Source organism: Mangifera indica, chromosome 1 (assembly GCF_011075055.1).
Source record: "Mangifera indica cultivar Alphonso chromosome 1, CATAS_Mindica_2.1, whole genome shotgun sequence".
Classification (NCBI taxonomy): domain Eukaryota; kingdom Viridiplantae; phylum Streptophyta; class Magnoliopsida; order Sapindales; family Anacardiaceae; genus Mangifera; species Mangifera indica.
The window spans coordinates 25,766,938-25,786,696 of NC_058137.1; the positions used below are offsets into that span (position 1 = coordinate 25,766,938).

Sequence of the window (19,759 nt, forward strand, 5' to 3'; positions counted from 1 at the left end):
GTCAAAATTTTCAAGTGTGTCATTTTCCGATTGGTAATAAACAAGGGAAAATGACCAAAATCTGGAGACTGGATTTTAAGCTAAGACGATGATCTTCATACGTTATGAGCAGCCAGATGAGGCAAGAGCAGTAGAATAGATTAATGTCAGCACTAAGCACAATCATTCATTAAGTTACTGCAAAATGAGAATTCTTGATTGATAAAATTAATGTTAGTGAAATTACAATGCTAATAATGGCAAACCTAATTATACATCAATGCTACTGTAACTGCATAACAAAAATTGAGATAAAATAATAATGGTGGTTAAATACACAATTTCTTACAATGTTATGTACATCAAATCAGAATAAATGCATAAACAGAAAACACACTAACAAAGATGGAATTGCTGTTCCATGGTCTAGAGTTTTAAGTTGGGTTGAGATCGCGGAAAGCTTGCCCTTGCCATCTGCAAAAGGAAGCAGCCAATTTACACACCACCATATATTTCATATGGAATTTTTGGAGATATAAACAGAGGAAAATATGAGGATAAATATAGCCATAAGTTGGGTTGTCAAAATTTCCAGAACTGAAATAAAACATTAGGGGAAAACAACTAATGTACCTTGAGAGTAGAAACCTCGCAAGTGGGCTTAAATTAGCGTTTGATGGAAGTTCCTTCGTTTGTTGCTTTTTCTTGTTATCAGCCTCGGAATTTACATTTTGTGTTAATTCAGAAGTTGTCTTGGACTTTGTAAAGATGAGAGCAGCCAGCTCCCGGAGATCTTTCATTGAAGACTCCTTTGAACTGCATAATGTACTTCAATTTGAGTAAACACTAATGGTAAGCACATTTCTAAAAGGAAGAAAGTAAGCCTTTTTGTTTAATATAATTTTATGGGGTGGGTTGGTAAGAGAATGTAAAGTTTAAAAACCTTGCCAATTGCTGAAGCAACTTCCTGACAAGAACATCACAAGAACCTGGCTTTATGCGTTCCATATTTATTAATGAACTTATGACCTGGCGCACAACAGGTCCTTCTGCATCATCAGCAACTGCCTACACATAAACACAGACAAACTCTAAGAGGAAAACAGACGGCCAAAGTGAAAATTGCTCATAAGCAGTTGCCAAACTCTAAAACAAGGTGGCTCGCATATCAGCATTCTCATAGGGATTATTGAGCATTAGAAAATTGTCCTCCTAACTTATAAAAGATCCTTAAAAGATTATCCTGACTACAGTTCAAACCCCCAGCATTTCATATGTTAAGTGGATGACAGAAATTGCCCCAGAAAGCTCAAGGCTTTTACCATTATACTGAATAAGAGCCCTGACATCACTATAGTGATTTTCACAAAGTATTAATAAGCTTCTAACTTACCCCAAAATTAATAACTCAGTCTCATATTCCCATTTTATCAGAGAAACTCATCCTTTTCATCCACAGGAAAATCCTAATTTGATTAGAATCTACATATCAGAATTTTGTTTTATATGAATCATAATGGCAACATTAACCAGATCCCTCAATGCAAAATGTTAATTTTGCACAAACAGCTGCATAGTGTCATAGATTGAAGTATTAGATGGTTATTTCTATCAAACTAATTACAGTGGTACATCATCTTGGTGCTCACCTCTTTTAAGGAAGGGATAAGCAAAACTGACAGTGGCGCAGATGATGATGTTATTCTTGCACCATCTTCATCATCACTTGCTTGGTGTGATTTAGAAAATGCTCTTTGTGCATCAAAGTAGTCACGGGATTCTCTATCGTTGGAGCATTGTATCTCAGAATTGGAATAATCAAACACATCCCATTATGAGGCAGAAAAACTGACAGTAGTAACTACTGGAATTACCTGTAAGAACCGGAGCTGCTTGTTACTGGCTCTCTTTTTCTATATTCCTGTCCATCATTTTTTATCTTGCCCAGCCCCAATCTTTCTCTAGTATTCCCTTTCCTAAACCCACTCTGAATCGCAGCTTTTGCCTAAACAATGTATCAACCAACAATAGAAGTTTAATAGCACCAAGATGTCAACATTGTTTTTAAAAAAATAATTCCAGTAACGGTAAATATAATTAAAGAAAATTCTAGTGAGAGCACCCTACATGAAAAGTCTGCAAATAGATAAGAGACAAATTCTAATTTACAGAGAAAAAAGTTAAAGAGTAAGAAGACAGATGAAAGCAATAAAAATAATTCAGGGATTTCACATAAATACTAAAATAACTTAACAACAACAAGGTGCTGTTCATCAGTCTATCTAAAACATATTAAAATATATGTCTGTGTGTGTGTATCAGGAACAATAAAAACCCCTTCCAGATTGTATTTTAGAAAACAGATTAGGAAAAGGCAAAATTCATTTTCCATACTTGCAAACTGTTTTCTAGTGATAAAGGGTTGGTAAATGTGATACAGTTGCAAATTATACTCAAATATCTCTTCTTTCTGTCTATTGTCAAGAATCCAAAGATTATTGTATTAGTATTTTGGAGAAGTTTCTGAAAGAACATTGAAAACATATAAAGTCATTCTAAAAGACAAGAATTAAAACCACCTCTGCTAGGTTTTGTGAACTGTCTTCAAGTGAGGCACTTGAAGTTCTCTCTTGAATTCCTAGTCTGGATTTTGGAGTGCAAGTAGAATCAGGCTCATCATGTAGACCACGATAGACAACAGTTCCACTGGTAGAAGCATCTTCAACAGCAGAATACATGCTACTAGACTACACAACAAATAATATTCTAAAGTCAATAAAATGGCTACAACAGCAAAAAGACTGGACCGAAATTAACTTAAATCTCATATTAACACGAGAAGAATTATACCATACTACTTCGATCCAGGGACAGACCAGATGATTGAGATTTTTTTGGACTTCTTATAACAACAGTTCCTGAGCCACTCACCTCATCCTGGAAATGAGCACTTCAAACAACTTTTAGTGGATAGAAGCAGAAATTCCATGTATTAATATATCATACTAATATTACATACATTTATGATAAATCTATTCAGATCATTTCTGAAAAAAAGTGCTGAAGTTAACAATCATGATTTAAAGATCAAGCTGATTTTTCATATGGTAAAATTAGTGGGAGCTTACATAATACAATTAAGGCATATCACCATTGCCATTACATGAGAGCAATTGGATGGATAAAGGAATAACAAACATGAAAACAGTTGGACAGCAACATTGAAATCAAGAGTTAACTGGAATTTCTTATTGATCAACTAGTGATATTTAGATGCAGTAGCTAACACCCCAAAAATTACTGACAGTTTTATCCTTGTATAAGTCAAAGAACCAATAAACCTAATCGCATGGGTCGAGTTGAGTGGCATTAAGGCCTTTGGTTTCAACCAAGAGGTCAGGAGTTCAACTCCTACAGGGAATAGAGACAACTGCTTGGGATATAACCACCCAAAAAATTTTTAAGGTCCAGTACTAATAGTAGTTCCCTGTTTAGAACCAAATGAACTGATAAAAGAAGAACAAAATTTCATAGCTCAAAAAAAAAAAAACCTGGTAGAGCTTGCATCAAAGAGAGAGACTTACATCTTCATAGCTATTATTCTCATAGTCATCATGATATAAATCTCCAGCATATTTTCCAGAAGAAAGTTCTGGCAACTCATAAAATGCACTACCAGACCGCTGGTCATCACTCTCTGGAGTTCTCCTTTGGGTAGCCTGATTATATGGAACCTCTGGTTTCCTTTCTCTAATCTGAGGTGGCCTTACCGCACTTCTGGCAGTTCCTGTATTCTGTGATCCACTAATACTGAAGTCCCACCCAGCATTTCTGGTGATTTGCCCCTGATTGCTGTAGACACATGAAGTCAGTCAACATCATTCATGAAAAGCTAAAAAATAGCAATCAACAGATTCAATAGACCTGGCTCGAACGGTTTCATCACGTCTCACATCTCTTGCCACCTTCACAGTGCCAGACCCCTCTCCTGCAGATCTAAGACCATTTATTGGTGTATCTGGATCTTCCTTTACTTGGTACTTTGGCCGCTCTCTATCAATAGGAAAGTAGAGTTCGTCAAATCCAAGCTTACCAATGTAACAAGGAAGCATAGAACTATGAATTTCTTCACCACAAAAAACGACAAGACAAATCCGTATTAAAGACATTAAATGAACTAATGCCTTAAAATATTGATGGTTTTTCCACTTTGTTAGACATCAAATAATGTGTTAGAGACAGAACCCTAATCAAATAAAAAAAATCCAGGGACTATAAAAATGCTCAAGTAATGCGATCATAGCAACATATTACACCTTATCCTCTCCTGAAGCCTTGGACTCTTCCTAGCATTTTTTATAAACACATGCTTGAGAAGTTCCTTTGCACTTGGCCTCTGCAATCAAAGCAGTAAAAACCAAAAAAAAAAAAAAAATCAAATGGATTCAAACCTCATAGAGAGAATTATATCACCACTTTATCCAACACACATCAAAACAGTTTTGAAAGATGATGAATTTCACTCCTGTTTTTAACTTTACATGAATTAAAAAAGATTTAATTAATACAAACCACATGGGAAATTTCAATCTATTTCCAATTAAACAATGTCAAAAGAATATAAAAAACAATAGGCATGAGCATATGCAGGCCAATAAACATTCTAATTCATTATGAACGAAAAGGGAAAATTCTTGGCTCTTCCTATTTAATGGATTACACAGAAACAACTCAAGCTAATATTTGCCCTAAGAGAAATTAGATTCTCAGAATTTAAATTTTCACATGAAATAAAAAAAAATCTATATTGTCCAACCCAGAATATTGATATGACAAAGATAATGCAAACAAGAGTGAACTGGAGAGGGTAAAATGCTTGCCTCAGCAGGTGCTTTCTTCAAACACAATGAAACAAACTCTTTCATAGGGCGAGAAAAATGTTCATCCAACTGCACAATACAAACAAACAGTAAATATTATTGTATAACTAGTTGTGAGCATGATAGCATGATTAGAAACCTGCGGTGGATTTTCTCGAGGTATTATAAAAAGAACTCTCATTGGGTGAAGATCTGCAAGTGGGGGCTCTCCTTTTGCCATCTCAATCACAGTTATTCCTAGAGACCAGATATCTGCCTGTATCAAGAGGAGAATACAGTGAAGCAAAACAGGAACAAAAAGTGAGAGAATCGACGGGTTGTGTGATAATATGACATCACAATAAGGAAAAAGAAAAAAGATCCCATGGGCTTCTCCACAAATTTACCTTCTCGTTGTACCCTTCTGAGTTTTGAATGACCTCTGGTGCCATCCAGAATGGGGTTCCTACAAATGTCTGTTATTGTCAAACAAATTAGTGCACCAATGACCAAATATCTAAACCACACCATCCAATGTAAAGGTATATATGAGAACCACAAAGACAAGGTGGACCAGATGGCGTTGCAAACTAGAAAGCTAAAGTAAACTTCTTTTAAAAGTAGCTCATTAAACTCTATATCAATGACTAATCAGAAATCACAACTGAAGAAGAAGAGTCATTCCTTGTTTTATTTAACAGAAAAAAAAGTGAAAACATATCCTTCAAAATGTGTAGCACTGATTTCAACTAAGGGCAAATTGTAACAAAAAGCTGGTTTCAGATAATAAAATAACCTATAAAATGAAAATCAAGGGCCAACAGTAGGGGTATTTAAAAGCATTGTAGCAAACTGGGAAACAAAAAAATATAAGGCAGCAAAGTAGATATTATCCTCCCTCTCACTGATAAATTCACCCTTAAGGTACATATACAGATATTGTGGTTTCCAAAAAATAAGTTTATACCAAAGACAGAGAGAGGAGCAAATGATTACCCCTGAGCATAGACACTAAATTCAAATTCTATATGGACAAGTATAAGATTCACATTTGTGACAAAAAAATAAAATAAAAGACAGTAAGCCATTTAAGATAAATAAAATAAAATAAAAAACAATAGGCACAATGGCCACTAGACAAATGCAACCATTGGATAACAAAAATAGTACCTTTCTCCTTGATATTGTCCTTGTTAACTGTGCAGAAACACCAAAATCTGCAACCTGTTACAAGGTCTTTAATGTAACTTTGATGACTGGGAGCAAATACATATGAATCAATTAGTATTATCTATATTCTTCTAGATAGTCACTCTACACAAACAACTCAAAACAATCATGGGCCTGTTTGAGCCAAAAAAGAGTACCTTAACATCACCATTCTCTGTCAATAAAACGTTCGCCGCTGCCAAAATAATATTGCAAAGATTATTATTAATCCAAGATTTACTATGAAATGAGGCAAACTACACCAGGAGATATTAGAATCAAATTCAAATATAAAAAAAGGTGGGAGATTTCCAATGAGATGAAAACACAATACAATGAGATTTGACTTATGAAGTACCTTTTATATCTCTGTGAATTTTTCCTTCAGTATGTAAATATTCAATAGCATGCAGCAGATCACGTAAAATGCAAGCAATTGACATTTCATCCAACGGTGGACCTGACTGGAGCTGTAGAAGCAGGACCTACATTAGCCTTCTAGAAGAAAACATTGCAGTCCATTTGTTTAAGAAACATATAATGAACATTCATAAATAAACACTCCTTACAAATATATACTGAGTTCCGTGTGTGTATCTACACACAATAAAATATACAACATATGGTAAGGGCAACTCCATCCTTCAAGTGCTACTAGGAAACTCTCACCATTGACATTGAAAATTGTGCAAAGAAGACCTTGTCATGGTACAAATAAGAAGATGAGGCCTATCTTTGACAAAATTGCAATTAGAAGTCCTCATTTGACCATGAATTTTAATGGTCATCTCCATACAATCAACATTAAATCATTAATTTTCTAAATATCATGAAAACAAAGACAAGTTATATTAGCTTTCCACTGAATGTCGAACAAAAGAAGCTGATTCTTTCAAATATTGCTTGTTCCTTCTAATTATATTGTCCTTAGGGTAAAGAGACAAACATTATTTGCTTGAGGTGAACATGAATGGGCAAAACAAATCTACTGTACAAAAAAGGGGGCAGAAATCAGAGTCATTTATGTTTGTTGTAAATCAACAAATAAATGAAGCCGATTGTGTAACTTACCAGATCAGCAACAGAGCCACCAGCCATATATTCCATTATTATCCACAGTTTTGTCTGGTGGAGATAAGAACCATAGTACTCAGTAATATATGGTGATCGGCATTGTGACAAAACAGAAATTTCCTGGCAAAACAATAAATACATGAGCAACCTAAGCAGTACTCTCTACTGATAGCATACAGATTGACTAAAATTTGAGATAGTACCTTCTGAATGTCCTCAATTTCATCCTCTCTGAAGAAGACAGAGCGAAAACAAGCTTTTAGTAAAAGTGAACAAAAGAAGCTTGTTATATGCAACAAAAACACACTAGCTAGAGATCACAAGTTACATACTGCAAAAAATGCTTCAACTAGAGGCCCCAAGATAATCAGCAAGGAGTAACTTACTGACATGAGATTAATTATACGGCCTCAAGTTCAAGCATATTTGCATCATTAGGAAAGACACAGAATAGAGAAGTGTAAACACCTAATAGACCCTTAACTTACCGAGCAAAATGGCATTTGAGAAAATTAACCTTTTTTTTTCTTTTTTTGAGATAAGAAACCATACAAATTAATTGATTTCATGCGATTCTATACTTGCCAAAAGTCACTATCTACAATGGTCACTCACACAATTAATAGATATAATTATATCAATCATATAAAGTGTTTAATCCATCGAAAACTCTCTCTTTACATTTGCAGGTAGAAACTTAAAAGATGTTACTAATAGTTCTAAACAAAAAAGCCAACTGGCATTTCGTAGCTTGAGTAATTCATCTCAATATTCCGATTGGGTGTAACTTATCACTAGGTGAACTTACTTCTGAAAAAAAATTCAACACATAATTTACTTAAATATCAAATTATTGAATATAATGTAAAGACTATCACTGTTTTCATAGGAATTAAGCAAATCTGTCAATTACAATTGTTAAGTGCCAGTTTGTCAATCTAAATCTATTCTCTTTCAATACAATTAATAATAAAGTTTCAATTCATATAAATATTATTGATTTCTTTTTATACAACACAGATAAGGCGTCTTAAAGCAATTGTAACTTAGATATCATAGTTCAATTCTCATTTTCAATATAATATTGTTTCCTATTTAAAAAAGATATGTCCAAGGTGCAGTCTGAAGCTTTCGAAACACTTCTCTTCAACAACATAATAGTCATGAACTCCAATTGACAATCCCTTACATTGTCATGACCTTTGTAACTTCGATATCATAGTTCAATTCTCATTTTCAATATAATATTGTTTCCTATTTAAAAAAGATATGTCCAAGGTGCAGCCTGAAGCTTTTGAAAACACTTCTCTTCAACAACATAATAGTCATGAACTCCAATCGACAATCCCTTACATTCTCATGACCATATGGAAGAAATTAAAACATATTTTCTATGCTGAAACTGAAAGAATAAGTTAAACTTCAATACTGACATAAGCACAACTCAGCATGCAGCTTTCAGGTACATAACTTTCCAGCAATCTTGTGTCTTTCTAATACTCTGACAAGGAAATTTGTTTTCAGGGCCAAGATCATCCATATTCTTACTTTTCCAGCCAATTTCAACCATAAGAAATAAATCCTGCCCCCACCCTCATTTTGTTATTCCTATGCAACCGAAAAACCTATGAAGAGTGCACATTGGGGAGGTTATACTGACCAAGGAATTCTCTTCTTTTTACTTTCACAGCACCATTTCAGCATGTAGCTAAAATTAAGAATGGACAAAGCTAGTTGCTACACTGAAGTTAATATTATTCCTTAACAGACATTATATTGTCCATATCAAATAAGAAAAGCTTCTTCATTGTTGTTCTCATAATTAAACAGTAAAGTTGATGTTAGCTGATCCAAGGCACTCCTGTTTGTATCACAATTTTATCAAAGAAGAATGCCTACTGTATATCATGTTTTTTGGTTATTCCTCACAGGCAAGATCAGATAGAGAGAGCTCATAAGCACACAGAGAATTTAAAATCATAAACAAATATTCCTTACTGGTAGAAAGTACCCAACCTGAAAAGTCATCATAATAGACATATAACAATATAAACAACATAAAAACTTACGATTCTTCCAAATCAATAACTTTAATAGCAACTTCTTTGTTAAGCTCCCTATCAAACCTGTAAATCAGGAAAGCATCAGGGAACACCAGCTCAGAGTAGAAATAGTCTTCAAATAATAATGATAAACTTCAGTATATATAAAAAGCAAATCTGACATTAAATTTCACAAGACATACATCCAGTAGAAATATGCATACCTCAAAATTAATATTTGTAAAACTTAATTTAAACAACAAATATTTAAACACAATTTGCATGTATCTTAAGGACAACATCTAATACACTATCTAACAAGGGAGACATAGCAATATGAGAGAATGGTACAACCAGTTGGTGCAACCAATCAATGGTTTGGAAACTTCAACTCCACACTTAACTTTATTTAACAAAGTACACTATATCCAAGGAGTCAGCAAAATAAAAATTTATCGTGATTAATATGTATCTAACATACTAATCACATTTCTTAATTGCCTCTAAAAATCAAGTACCCACCTTGAACAACAAAATAAGCTTTAATTTAAAGAAAATAATTTCCCAAGAGTGGCAGACTTTTTGCAATTATATTCGTATTCAATTTTAGTTACCTAAATTTCCATCAATCGTACAATTTTCTCAAGTGCCAATACTCCTCCAAGAAAGTGTGGACAAATACAAAGACGGCTATTCCATGCAATATTTCAATGTTTGAATTGCTTGGAAAAAAAAAATGAAAATGGCTTTTCTATAAAACATTTTTGAAATCTAGAACACCAAAAACTAAATTATTATAATTTAACAAAGCAAAAAAGACCTATCAACCGTTAAATCATTGCCCTGCTTAAGCAAGATATCATAGAAATATAACACAGACCAAAATAACAATAAAAGCACTTACGCTTTATAGACATCCCCGAAAGATCCTCTCCCGATCAACTCTGGCGATGAAAATCTAGAACCAGCTGCCTCTTGTAAGCCAGCAATATCAGCCATTTGCACAAACACTTGTTACAAAAATCAAACCACACGACAAACTAACAAATGTAAACCACAAATTCAAGCACAATTCCTCCACATTCTTCAATATCCCCTTCAATTCGCCCAAATGGGTGTCTATAATCCCTATATTGTGCCCCAAAACCAATCCTGAAATACAATTCACGGCACACTACATCAGAAAACTCAACACCAAAAACAAAAAAAAACAAAACCCAGGTCAAAAAAGAATACAAAGATCCCAGAAAATACAAAGATAAAAAGGGAAATTGAACCACACATTGCACAAAGAAATTTAACACTCAAAGCAAAACCACAAATTACAAATAAATTTTAAAAAAAAAAAATCTTTTCTCAGTCAGGTGAAGGTGGAATGTGATAAAGTGACAACCCAGCAGAATTTCAATTGGTTTAAGGACAGTATTGTTAGCGAAACAATAACACACGTGGTAGTGGTTCTGGGATGAATGAAACAAGGCTTAATTCTGATAGAGATTTGACAATATTTGTGGGAAAATGCTTGTTTTTATTACCTGTTAGTTCGATGATTAAGATGATGATGATGATGTGGATCTATCTGTTCTTACAGTTGCTTTAAGTCTTCGTGACTCTGAGTTATGAGAGCTTGCAGATACGCCTTGAGAGCTACAACGGGATCGATTGCATAGTTTTTTTTTTCTTTTATATTTTCTTTCTCCGCAATTATTATTTATCAGAACCTAAAAAAAATAATAATAAGGGGAAATGTTTGTTTCTTGTTCATCAAACGCCGCGTTTTAGAAAATATCGATGGTTCTGTCTTTTTTTTTTCTAACCGTATTCAAAAATTGATAATGTGATATTTATGTCCAAATCTTTTTATTGTTTTATTAGTATTTTTGTTTATGTTACGAATTTGACATTTTTGTGGGAATTTAAGTGTTTTCATGGATAAAAATAGAGTTTTTAATTTTCATATATATATATATATTAAATAGGGTAAATCTCGAGTTCAACTATTAATCTCATAACTACTAAATCAAGTAAATCAATGGTTTGATCTTGAATTTATATTTTTTATATCAATTTTTTTTTTTATCATTTAAATTACCTTTCAAAAAAATATTATTTTATTTTATTTAATCAAACACAATAATTATTTAATAAGAAATTATTCAAGTCTAACACCCTCTTACATCTTGGTTTGTGGAATATAGATATGAAAAAGCAAGCCCATATTCATCTCACCCTTCCTTTCATTATCTCAAAATTTTTGGCTACAATACAAAAACGAATCGCCCTCTTACAATTTCAACTTTTAATCACAGGGGAAATTTTGTTGTCATTTCTGAGACCTCATGGGGGTTTATGTTGTTAACTTTAGTTAAAAAGGGAAATATTATTAATTAATGATATAGGAGGCTGGCTAAGATGCAGTAATTGTCTTGGCAATAAGGTCAACAACATTTGTTAGCATTTCTTCAAATGAACAAATTCAATAATGTCATAACCCAATAAAAAGAGGATAAGGGTTAAATAGTTGGTTGGATTAGATAGAGTTGAAGATTGGTTAGATTAGGGTTTGAATTAGATGGGATGGGATGGGTTTTTTATATCTCTCTCAAGTGATTATTGATTTAGTACAACTCTTAATTTATTGCACACTCACAGGTTTCTTCCAAGTAATTGATCCCCTTTTGTAGTACAAAAAATAACTTGAAATGGGTATTATATTTAGAATTAGGGAGAGATGGGTTACAGGCCAAATGACTAAAGGAGATGTTAAAATTATAAAAATTTCAAAAAAACTCAATTTTTTTCTAAATTTCCAAAAAACCCTAACAAATGTCATTAACATTTTTAATATTTTAAAAAATAACAATTGACATTCCAAACATACATTATTGTAAAAAGAAAAAATGTAATTAAAAATTTATAAAAAAAAATGAATTATTAAAAATATAATTTTTTTTAACTTAAAACGTGAGAATTTACCAATTTAACAAATATTAAATTGGCAGTAGTGTTTGGGTCTTGCATATGATATTAAACACTAGCACATTAATCTAATCCGTACTCCTTACTCTAAAGCCCGGTAATGACACTCCATTATCCGGTAGTTGGGCTGGTGTAGGCCCAATTAAACTCCGACAACTAAAAAATCAAATTGGAAACGATAAAAACAAAGGAGGTGGAATACGGATGGGCTGGGACGGCATGATGAGGTGGTACCGTAAAGTTAACAACGACGTTTCGTCAAGACGCGCGTGCCAGTTTCAACTCCCTTACGCCACCGCTGCACATCAACACGATCATCGCCTCCGCTGTCTGGATGAGATGAGCCACTCTCTCTATAATAATATAATAATGTTTATCAGTACAAAAATACCATAAATGTAAACTTTATTTTAGGGTTACATCAAAATTAAATTAAATTTAAATAAGATAAAGCTCATTTTTTATTCGTTTTTAGATGAACTTGACATGTGTTTTATGCAAGCTTAGGCTCGTGAGCCAAACATAGATTTTTATTTGGATTTAGACTTTATTTTTTTTCCTGTTACTACTTGGCTTATATTTGAATTTGTACTCATTTATCTCATGATTATATTCAGACTAAGTTTGAGTAAAACACTTTACTTAATCTTAAGCTAAGCATAAAATAATATGCATAACAATGCTATAATGTTATTTTGTTACATTCAACAATATGTATGTGTCATTATAAAGTATTTAACAAAAAATAAAGTTTTGTTTTTCTGTAGGCCAAAGGACTATTTCCCATCCAAAGTATATTATTTTTTAAGTATCCTTCTTTTAATTTTAAAAATCTCAAATATCTACCTATGAGTAGTTAAAATTAACAGAATTTTAACCCCTTAAAATTTTATCTATTTTTCCTCTCTAAACTTTAAAAACTAAAAATTTTTCTCTAACCTAAGTTTTAAAAAATAATAGTTTCTCTCTAGGGTTTAATTTTTAGATCTTCGATGCCATTGTCGGTCGTCTATCCCTCCCGAAGCTTCCTCTCCCTCCAACGGTCTCTCTCCATCTATTTGAACGTTCAATCGACGTCAAATGAGACTTAGGAGATGAGGGGAGACTAAGAGCTTTGTTGGAGAAAACAAAGACAAAGATGTTGTCTTCGTTTAGAAAGTTGATCATCTTCCCAAATGTCTTCTTCTAGGAAGACGAAGATCGATGTCAAACGGGCATCCAAATTGATGGAGAGAGACCACCGGAGGGAGAGACTGCTAACAATGTTGTCGGATTTAGTGCCGAAGATCTATAAACTAACCTTAGGGAAAAACTGTCATTTTTTAAAACTTCGGTTAGGGAAAAACTTTTAATTTTCAAAATTTAGGGGAGAAAAAAGAGATTATATTTTAGTTTATTTTTAATATTATAGATAAAATGACGATTTTACCCTTTTACCGTTAATTTTAATTAGTCATGGGTAGGTATTTGAGATTTTCAAAATTAAAGGGGAAAAACTTAGAAAAACAACATACTTTGGGTAGGAAAAAGTCCTTTGGCATTTTCTATGTATATTTGAAATAAATGTTTAACAAGAAGTAAATGTGTTTTGCTTTTACATTTTTAAAAGGGAAAAGGACTATTTCCCACCCAATTTTTAGGCCATTCTCAAACCTACACCCACGGGAGATGAGAAACCTCTATTCCTACTCATAAGTAAATTTCTGTTAATTTTTTCTGTTAAAGAAATAGGTAAAATAGTCATTTTACTGTTTATATTAAAAAGTTATAAAGTTTATTACTTTCCGCCTTCCTAAGTTTTATAAACTATCATTTCACCTTTACTTAAAGTTTTTAAACTTTAAAAAGTAATATTTTCACCCCCAAACTTAGGGTTTCCACATTTTTTAAAACTCAGCTGCCCCCTATATCTTTCAAAAATAGCAGTTTCACCCCCATTCTTCAACTTCATCTTTCGATGTCGTCTCCAGTGTTGTCTCCAACCTCCTTCTCTTGGTGCGACGATAGTGGTGTGATGAAGAAATCTTCATCTCCTCATTGCACGGTGCGATGAAGAGACAAAGGTCTCTTTGTCGCACCACCGTGCAATGAAGAGGTCTCTCTTCGTCGCTCCACCCAGACGAAGAAGGACAACACTTTATTGTCCTTCGTTGTGTCATTCAAACGTGACGACGAAGTGTCATCCTTCGTCTGTTTTTTCAAATTTAGATGATGCTTCGTCATCTAAATCTGGACAATGAAGGGTCATCATTCATCGTCTTTTGTAGTCGGAGATGAGAGATAGGTGGAATGCATCGGTCGTCGGTAGTGGCCGTAGAAGGAAGCAAACTCTAGAGGTGAAATCTAAACTTTTTAAACTCTGAGGATGAGTTGAAGGGTTAGTTTTTAAAACCTGGAAGGGGGAAATGGTGAAATTTTAAAGATTTAAAGTTTATAGATAAAATAACTATTTTACCCCTGTCCCTAACTGAAAATTTGGATGACAGTTTGGTCATGAGTGGGCATTTATGTTTTTCATCTTCCATGGGTGTGAATTTGAAATTAGGCTAAAAGTTGGGTGGGAAATAGTTCTTTTTCCCTTTTTAAAAAGGCTAAAAAGTTTGGCAATTTCTGCCAGATGGTTGGTAATTTTGCACAAATTGGCAGCAATTTCGGCAACGAAATCTTCATATACTTGTCCAAATCTACCTGTCATTTGACAAAAAATGGCAAATTCCTTGAACCATTACATTAGATTGTCATGGGAGAACAGCAACTTTAGTTTCTTATACAAAATCCCCAAATAAGGTAAATGTTACGCTATTAAGTGTAATGTACAAAATTTGAATAGTTTTAAACTTTTTAATCTTAATAATTAGTTTTTCGAGATATAATTATCCTAAAATCATATTATTTAGTTTCAGAGACATCATCATATTTTTCAATTACAATTATGCAGTACGAATGGTAATGTCAACATTATCGTGTTTGCTTAGGGTTAGGAGAGAGTTGACACATAGTTAGTCCACGTGGGCATGATGACTGTAGAACGTGGTGGTATATTAGAATTTAAAGTATAAGATATGAGATTTGAGACTTTATATTTTTTAATCTCAATAATTAATTTTTAAAGTATGATTTTCTTAAAGATCGTATTAGTAAAATATTGTTACACCAACCTTGAGTACGAAAGTAAAGCATAATCAATCAAAGTAATTTTACATGTTCAATTAATCAAGCCAATAATTTTTGCAATTTTAGTGCCCCAAATAGGGATGATAACAAATTAAATAAAGGACAAATATTTTAATCTTGTCTTTATTTAAAAAAAAAAATTTCCATATGATCTCATCCCTTATGAGGATAATAGGTAATCCTTATCTTTTTCTCCTCGAAAAAATTTTTCTCTTATGTTTTTTCTTTGTCTTTATCTTTATTTTCGTCTTTATCTTTATTTTCGTCTTTATGTCTATTAAAGAATTTTTTTTCTTATTTGACAAAAAGGGCAAATTGAAACTACTATGTGGACTTTAGAGGGTTGAATTATAATTCCTAGTGGCAAACTTTTTGTATTATAATTATAAATTCTATTAAATGGACAAATATAATACAAATTTATGTAGAATTACATGTTTAACCCTATCAATTCACAGACACTCAATTAAGTTGGGCAAACTGCACACTCAGAAACAGCAAAAACAACCTAACCACAAAATGGTCATTGGCCAAAGAATAGAATTTCAAATTTACAATCCACCGTATGCTCTAAATTTTGGTCACAAATCACAATTACAAAACCAAAACCCACAAATTAAGGACATTTTTTATTTGTAATTTCCTTTCAGAGGGTTAGGTCACAGACCAATTTTCACTGACAAAGAAACCCGGGCCCCACCAAAGATACGGTAGCGGTAGGTAAGAGCGAAGCCTAGGGCGGTCAATGCGGAGCCAAAGTGATATTTTTGTTGCTGCCTCCGTCTTTCTCCTCCGCCACGCGCGCCGTTTGACTGGGAGTTGGATTGAACGCACGAGAGGGAGCGTGTGAGGAGGAGAGACGTTGTCGCAGTTAGATGTCGCAGTTAGAGGACGCAGTGCTCCGCAATTCGTGCAAGCGCATAAGGCTCTTTTTTTTAATTTAATTTTTTTTATTTTTATGAGAAACGATGCACCGACTCACTGTCAAAGCACGTGCGCACGTGACCTCGTTAATCTGAATTACATGAATATATTCTCTGTTTAATTGTTGGTAATAATACTTGCATAATATTATTATTTTATTAATATATTCAGTGCTTGCTTTTGGGGAAGTGATTTGAGCACTTGGTCAAAATACCATTATACCCATTACCAGGTATTTTGAATTGACCAAAGCCTAATTCCCACCCAAGGTTTGTTAAAATGACAATTTTTACCCCTTTAGTTTAAAAAAAAAACTAAATTTCATCTATTATTAACTCCTGTTAATAAACTTCATTAAGTAAAAAACATAGAAAAGTCTTTTTACATAGATTTTTCTTTCTTACCTTTATTTTTTTTATCTTCCCTTCTCAAAAGTTTAAGGAGTAAATTAAAAGTTTTAAAACATTAAGGGTATTAATAAAATTTTTAGGAATTTTGAGAAATTTGAAAAATTTTAAGAGTATTTTCACAATTTTAAAATTTTATTACATCGTTTAACAATTTCAAAAATAAATATCTAAAAAAAATCAAAATGTAATATTTTAAAATTGGTTAAAATTTTAACATTTTTACTAATCTTAATAATAAATTTTAAAATGGATAAAGATATATTAGTAATTTGATATTTATATTAAAAGTTAATAATAGTTTTATAATTTTAATAAAATGACAAAACAATTATTTATAAGAAAATTTAGTATATTTACTAACCTAAGTGAATGATAAGTAGAAATTTAATTTTTTTAAAGTTTAAAGAAGAATTTTTATTTTATCAAACCTTGGGTGGGACACAGTGATTTGTATTTTATAGTAATAAAATAGGAGAAGAAATAAAAGGGCAGTTATGGGTTTTCCCATTGGCTTAGGAAAGAAGTATACAAAAATATATAATAAAGTAGGCTTCAATTTTGTCCTTACAAACTGACTGGTATCATATTATATAAATAAAATAATTGGATCGAAATCTAATAATAATATTCAGTGTAATACTTGCTATCACCTATCACTTTTGACCGTTCAAGATTCTGCGCCTCATCTCTTCCCTGTATTTTATAACTTCGATGCATCTTTAACCAAAACACTTTCAAATCCATCGTAAATTTAAAAAATTCTTTATCATGGAGATGAAATTTTCATCATTTAAGAAATATTTAACACACCTTCTAACAAAATTTAATTGTATTATAACGCATCATCTAAATATTTAATTACATATTTATTTTGAGAATATAAATATATATATTTAATATATGTTATTACGTGATTGAGTGATTTTAAATAAAAAATAAAATAATACTCAATCATATGATGATATATATAAGTGTGTACTTATTTGTGTACTTAAAATAGGTATACATAGTATTATTCAAAAATAATAAAATTATACATATTTACCCTGAGAACACAAATGTATACACACCTTATATGTGTTATCACATAATTAGTGAGTTTGAATAAAAGATAAAATAACATTTAATTACCTGATGACATATATAATATTTGTACACTAAAAGTAGATATGCATAATATTACTTATTTAAAATTGGATGCATATAACATTGCTCATTCTGGATTTTACCATGAAAGATTAAATTATGTTATTAATATTTATACAATAAAATTATGTACAAAACTTTATACACAAACAAACGATGATGTGTTAACTTATAATTAGGTATTGATTTATCTTTAATTTTTAATTATTTGATCATATAATAACACATCGTTATTTATATATAAAATTATATACAAAAATTATACACATTATATTATTCATATTTATATTACAATTATTTTACCTTTTTATATGTGAAGATTAGGACCCAAAAAACAATTATTTCCTAAAGTCTTTTTTGTTTTTATAATCATCTATGTAAAGTAAAATGTGCTAAACCAGACATTTGCTTCAAAAAGCTAAAACTCAGCCTCTTTTATTGAATTATTTAGCAAAGAAAATAAAAAGTTAGAAATTGATTACAAAATCCTCTTTTTAAACACCTTTTAAGAACATGGTTAGTGACTTTGATGCAATTTCAGCCCAAGAGGGTAGTAAAATAAAAACAATTTTTTGTTATACTTTATTAAAAAGTTAAAAGAAATGTTATTGGATCCACTTACACTAAGTAAAGTATATAATTTTGAGTATTCAGTTTGATACAATTTCAACCGTATAGTTTTAAAACAATGTTATTTGTATCAAGTCTTGAGTATTCAATTGAATATTTAGATAATATGTTATTATACCTAATCAGATGATAACATATTATCTATATATCTAATTGAATACTTAAAACTATATGGGTTCAGATTTTAGGGTTTAAAGTTTAAAGTCTAGGGTTTAGAGTTTAAGATTTAGAATTTTAGGGTTTAAGCATGTTTACTTTCACCTTTTACATTTCATTTGATGTTTTATTTCATCTACATTATTGCTTCCATTGTGGTTAAAACATTGCTTTCACCTCTACAATCCTAGAATTTTGAGACACCTAAATTGGATAAAAAAATAAATCATTGTTGTACACATAGTTATTTGTATAATATGATACACGATACATATCCTACAATATGATATAGATAAAAAGTTATACGTATCATATTATACGATATGATACATATTATTGATATAGATCGATACATTTTTTATAAAAAAATGATGATATTGTAAAAGTATATATGAAAAAAATTAAAATTACAAAAATATTTGTGATATTTAAAAAAAATGATGATGTGTCAATTATATTTTTTAGTATTTTATTAATATTTTATTTTTTTATTACTTAAAAATCGTATCATACAATATGATACTTGATATACAATATAAAAAATTAAATTTTTAATACACGATAAGATACATGATTCAATTATCATGGTTGTACATTTTACATTAACTATTTAATCATAATGTTTATGTTAATTTTTTTAAAACAATGTTTTAATATTATTAAATTTATTTATAAAAGAGTAATATTATGTATACATATTTTTGATACATAATTTAAGTATATAGATAATATGTCATCATCTAATTAAGTGTTATTTTATTTTTAATTTAAAATAATCCAATAACATAATGATATATCGTCTGTATACCTAAATTATAAATAAAAAACATGTATTCATAATTTTATTATTTGTAAAATAGCACTAAATCACAAAGAAAGTCTTTAGTATCGCAATGATACGATGATGTGATATCATATAATAGCGCATGTATATTAAGGAATTGTTACATTTAATAACTATATAAATCATAATTAATTTTAAAGATATAAATATCTTATAACATATGATTATAAATGCTATTCAATTATAAGAAAACAGTAAAATTTTGTGTATTTATTTTTTAATATATAATTTAGATATATAAATAATATATCATCAAGATTTTAAATTAAAAATAAAATAATATTCAATTATATAATAATATATTATCAGTAAATATAAATTATATATAAAAAA

General features: G+C 31.1%; 1 protein-coding gene across 1 annotated transcript; it reads right to left on the bottom strand.

Moving 5' to 3' along the window:
• Window positions 1-174: 174 nt before the first annotated feature.
• Window positions 175-10,883, bottom strand: LOC123224797 (germinal center kinase 1). The gene is made up of 21 exons (XM_044648524.1): window positions 10,699-10,883; window positions 10,068-10,315; window positions 9,191-9,247; window positions 7,325-7,352; window positions 7,119-7,241; window positions 6,406-6,517; window positions 6,206-6,243; window positions 6,009-6,062; window positions 5,246-5,314; window positions 4,999-5,115; window positions 4,860-4,928; window positions 4,296-4,375; window positions 3,904-4,032; window positions 3,564-3,831; window positions 2,830-2,916; window positions 2,559-2,726; window positions 1,854-1,984; window positions 1,629-1,761; window positions 923-1,047; window positions 613-795; window positions 175-453 (listed from the first exon to the last, which is right to left on the bottom strand). The coding sequence occupies exons 2-21, from the start codon at window positions 10,160-10,162 to the stop codon at window positions 414-416; spliced, it is 2,106 nt and encodes a 701-aa protein (XP_044504459.1). The 5' UTR covers window positions 10,163-10,315; window positions 10,699-10,883; the 3' UTR covers window positions 175-413.
• Between the last annotated feature and the right edge of the window lie 8,876 nt (window positions 10,884-19,759).

What these genes read in the sequence shown, in the direction of transcription:
- LOC123224797 (XM_044648524.1), bottom strand. Translation starts at nt 10,162, where the DNA reads ATGGCTGATATTGCTGGCTTACAAGAGGCAGCTGGTTCTAGATTTTCA. An exon ending in TTCGGGGATGTCTATAAAGC is followed by an intron (nt 9,248 to 10,067) that starts GTAAGTGCTTTT and finishes CCTGATTTACAG; the next exon opens with GTTTGATAGGGAGCTTAACA. An exon ending in GATGAAACCGTTCGAGCCAG is followed by an intron (nt 3,832 to 3,903) that starts GTCTATTGAATC and finishes ATGTGTCTACAG; the next exon opens with CAATCAGGGGCAAATCACCA.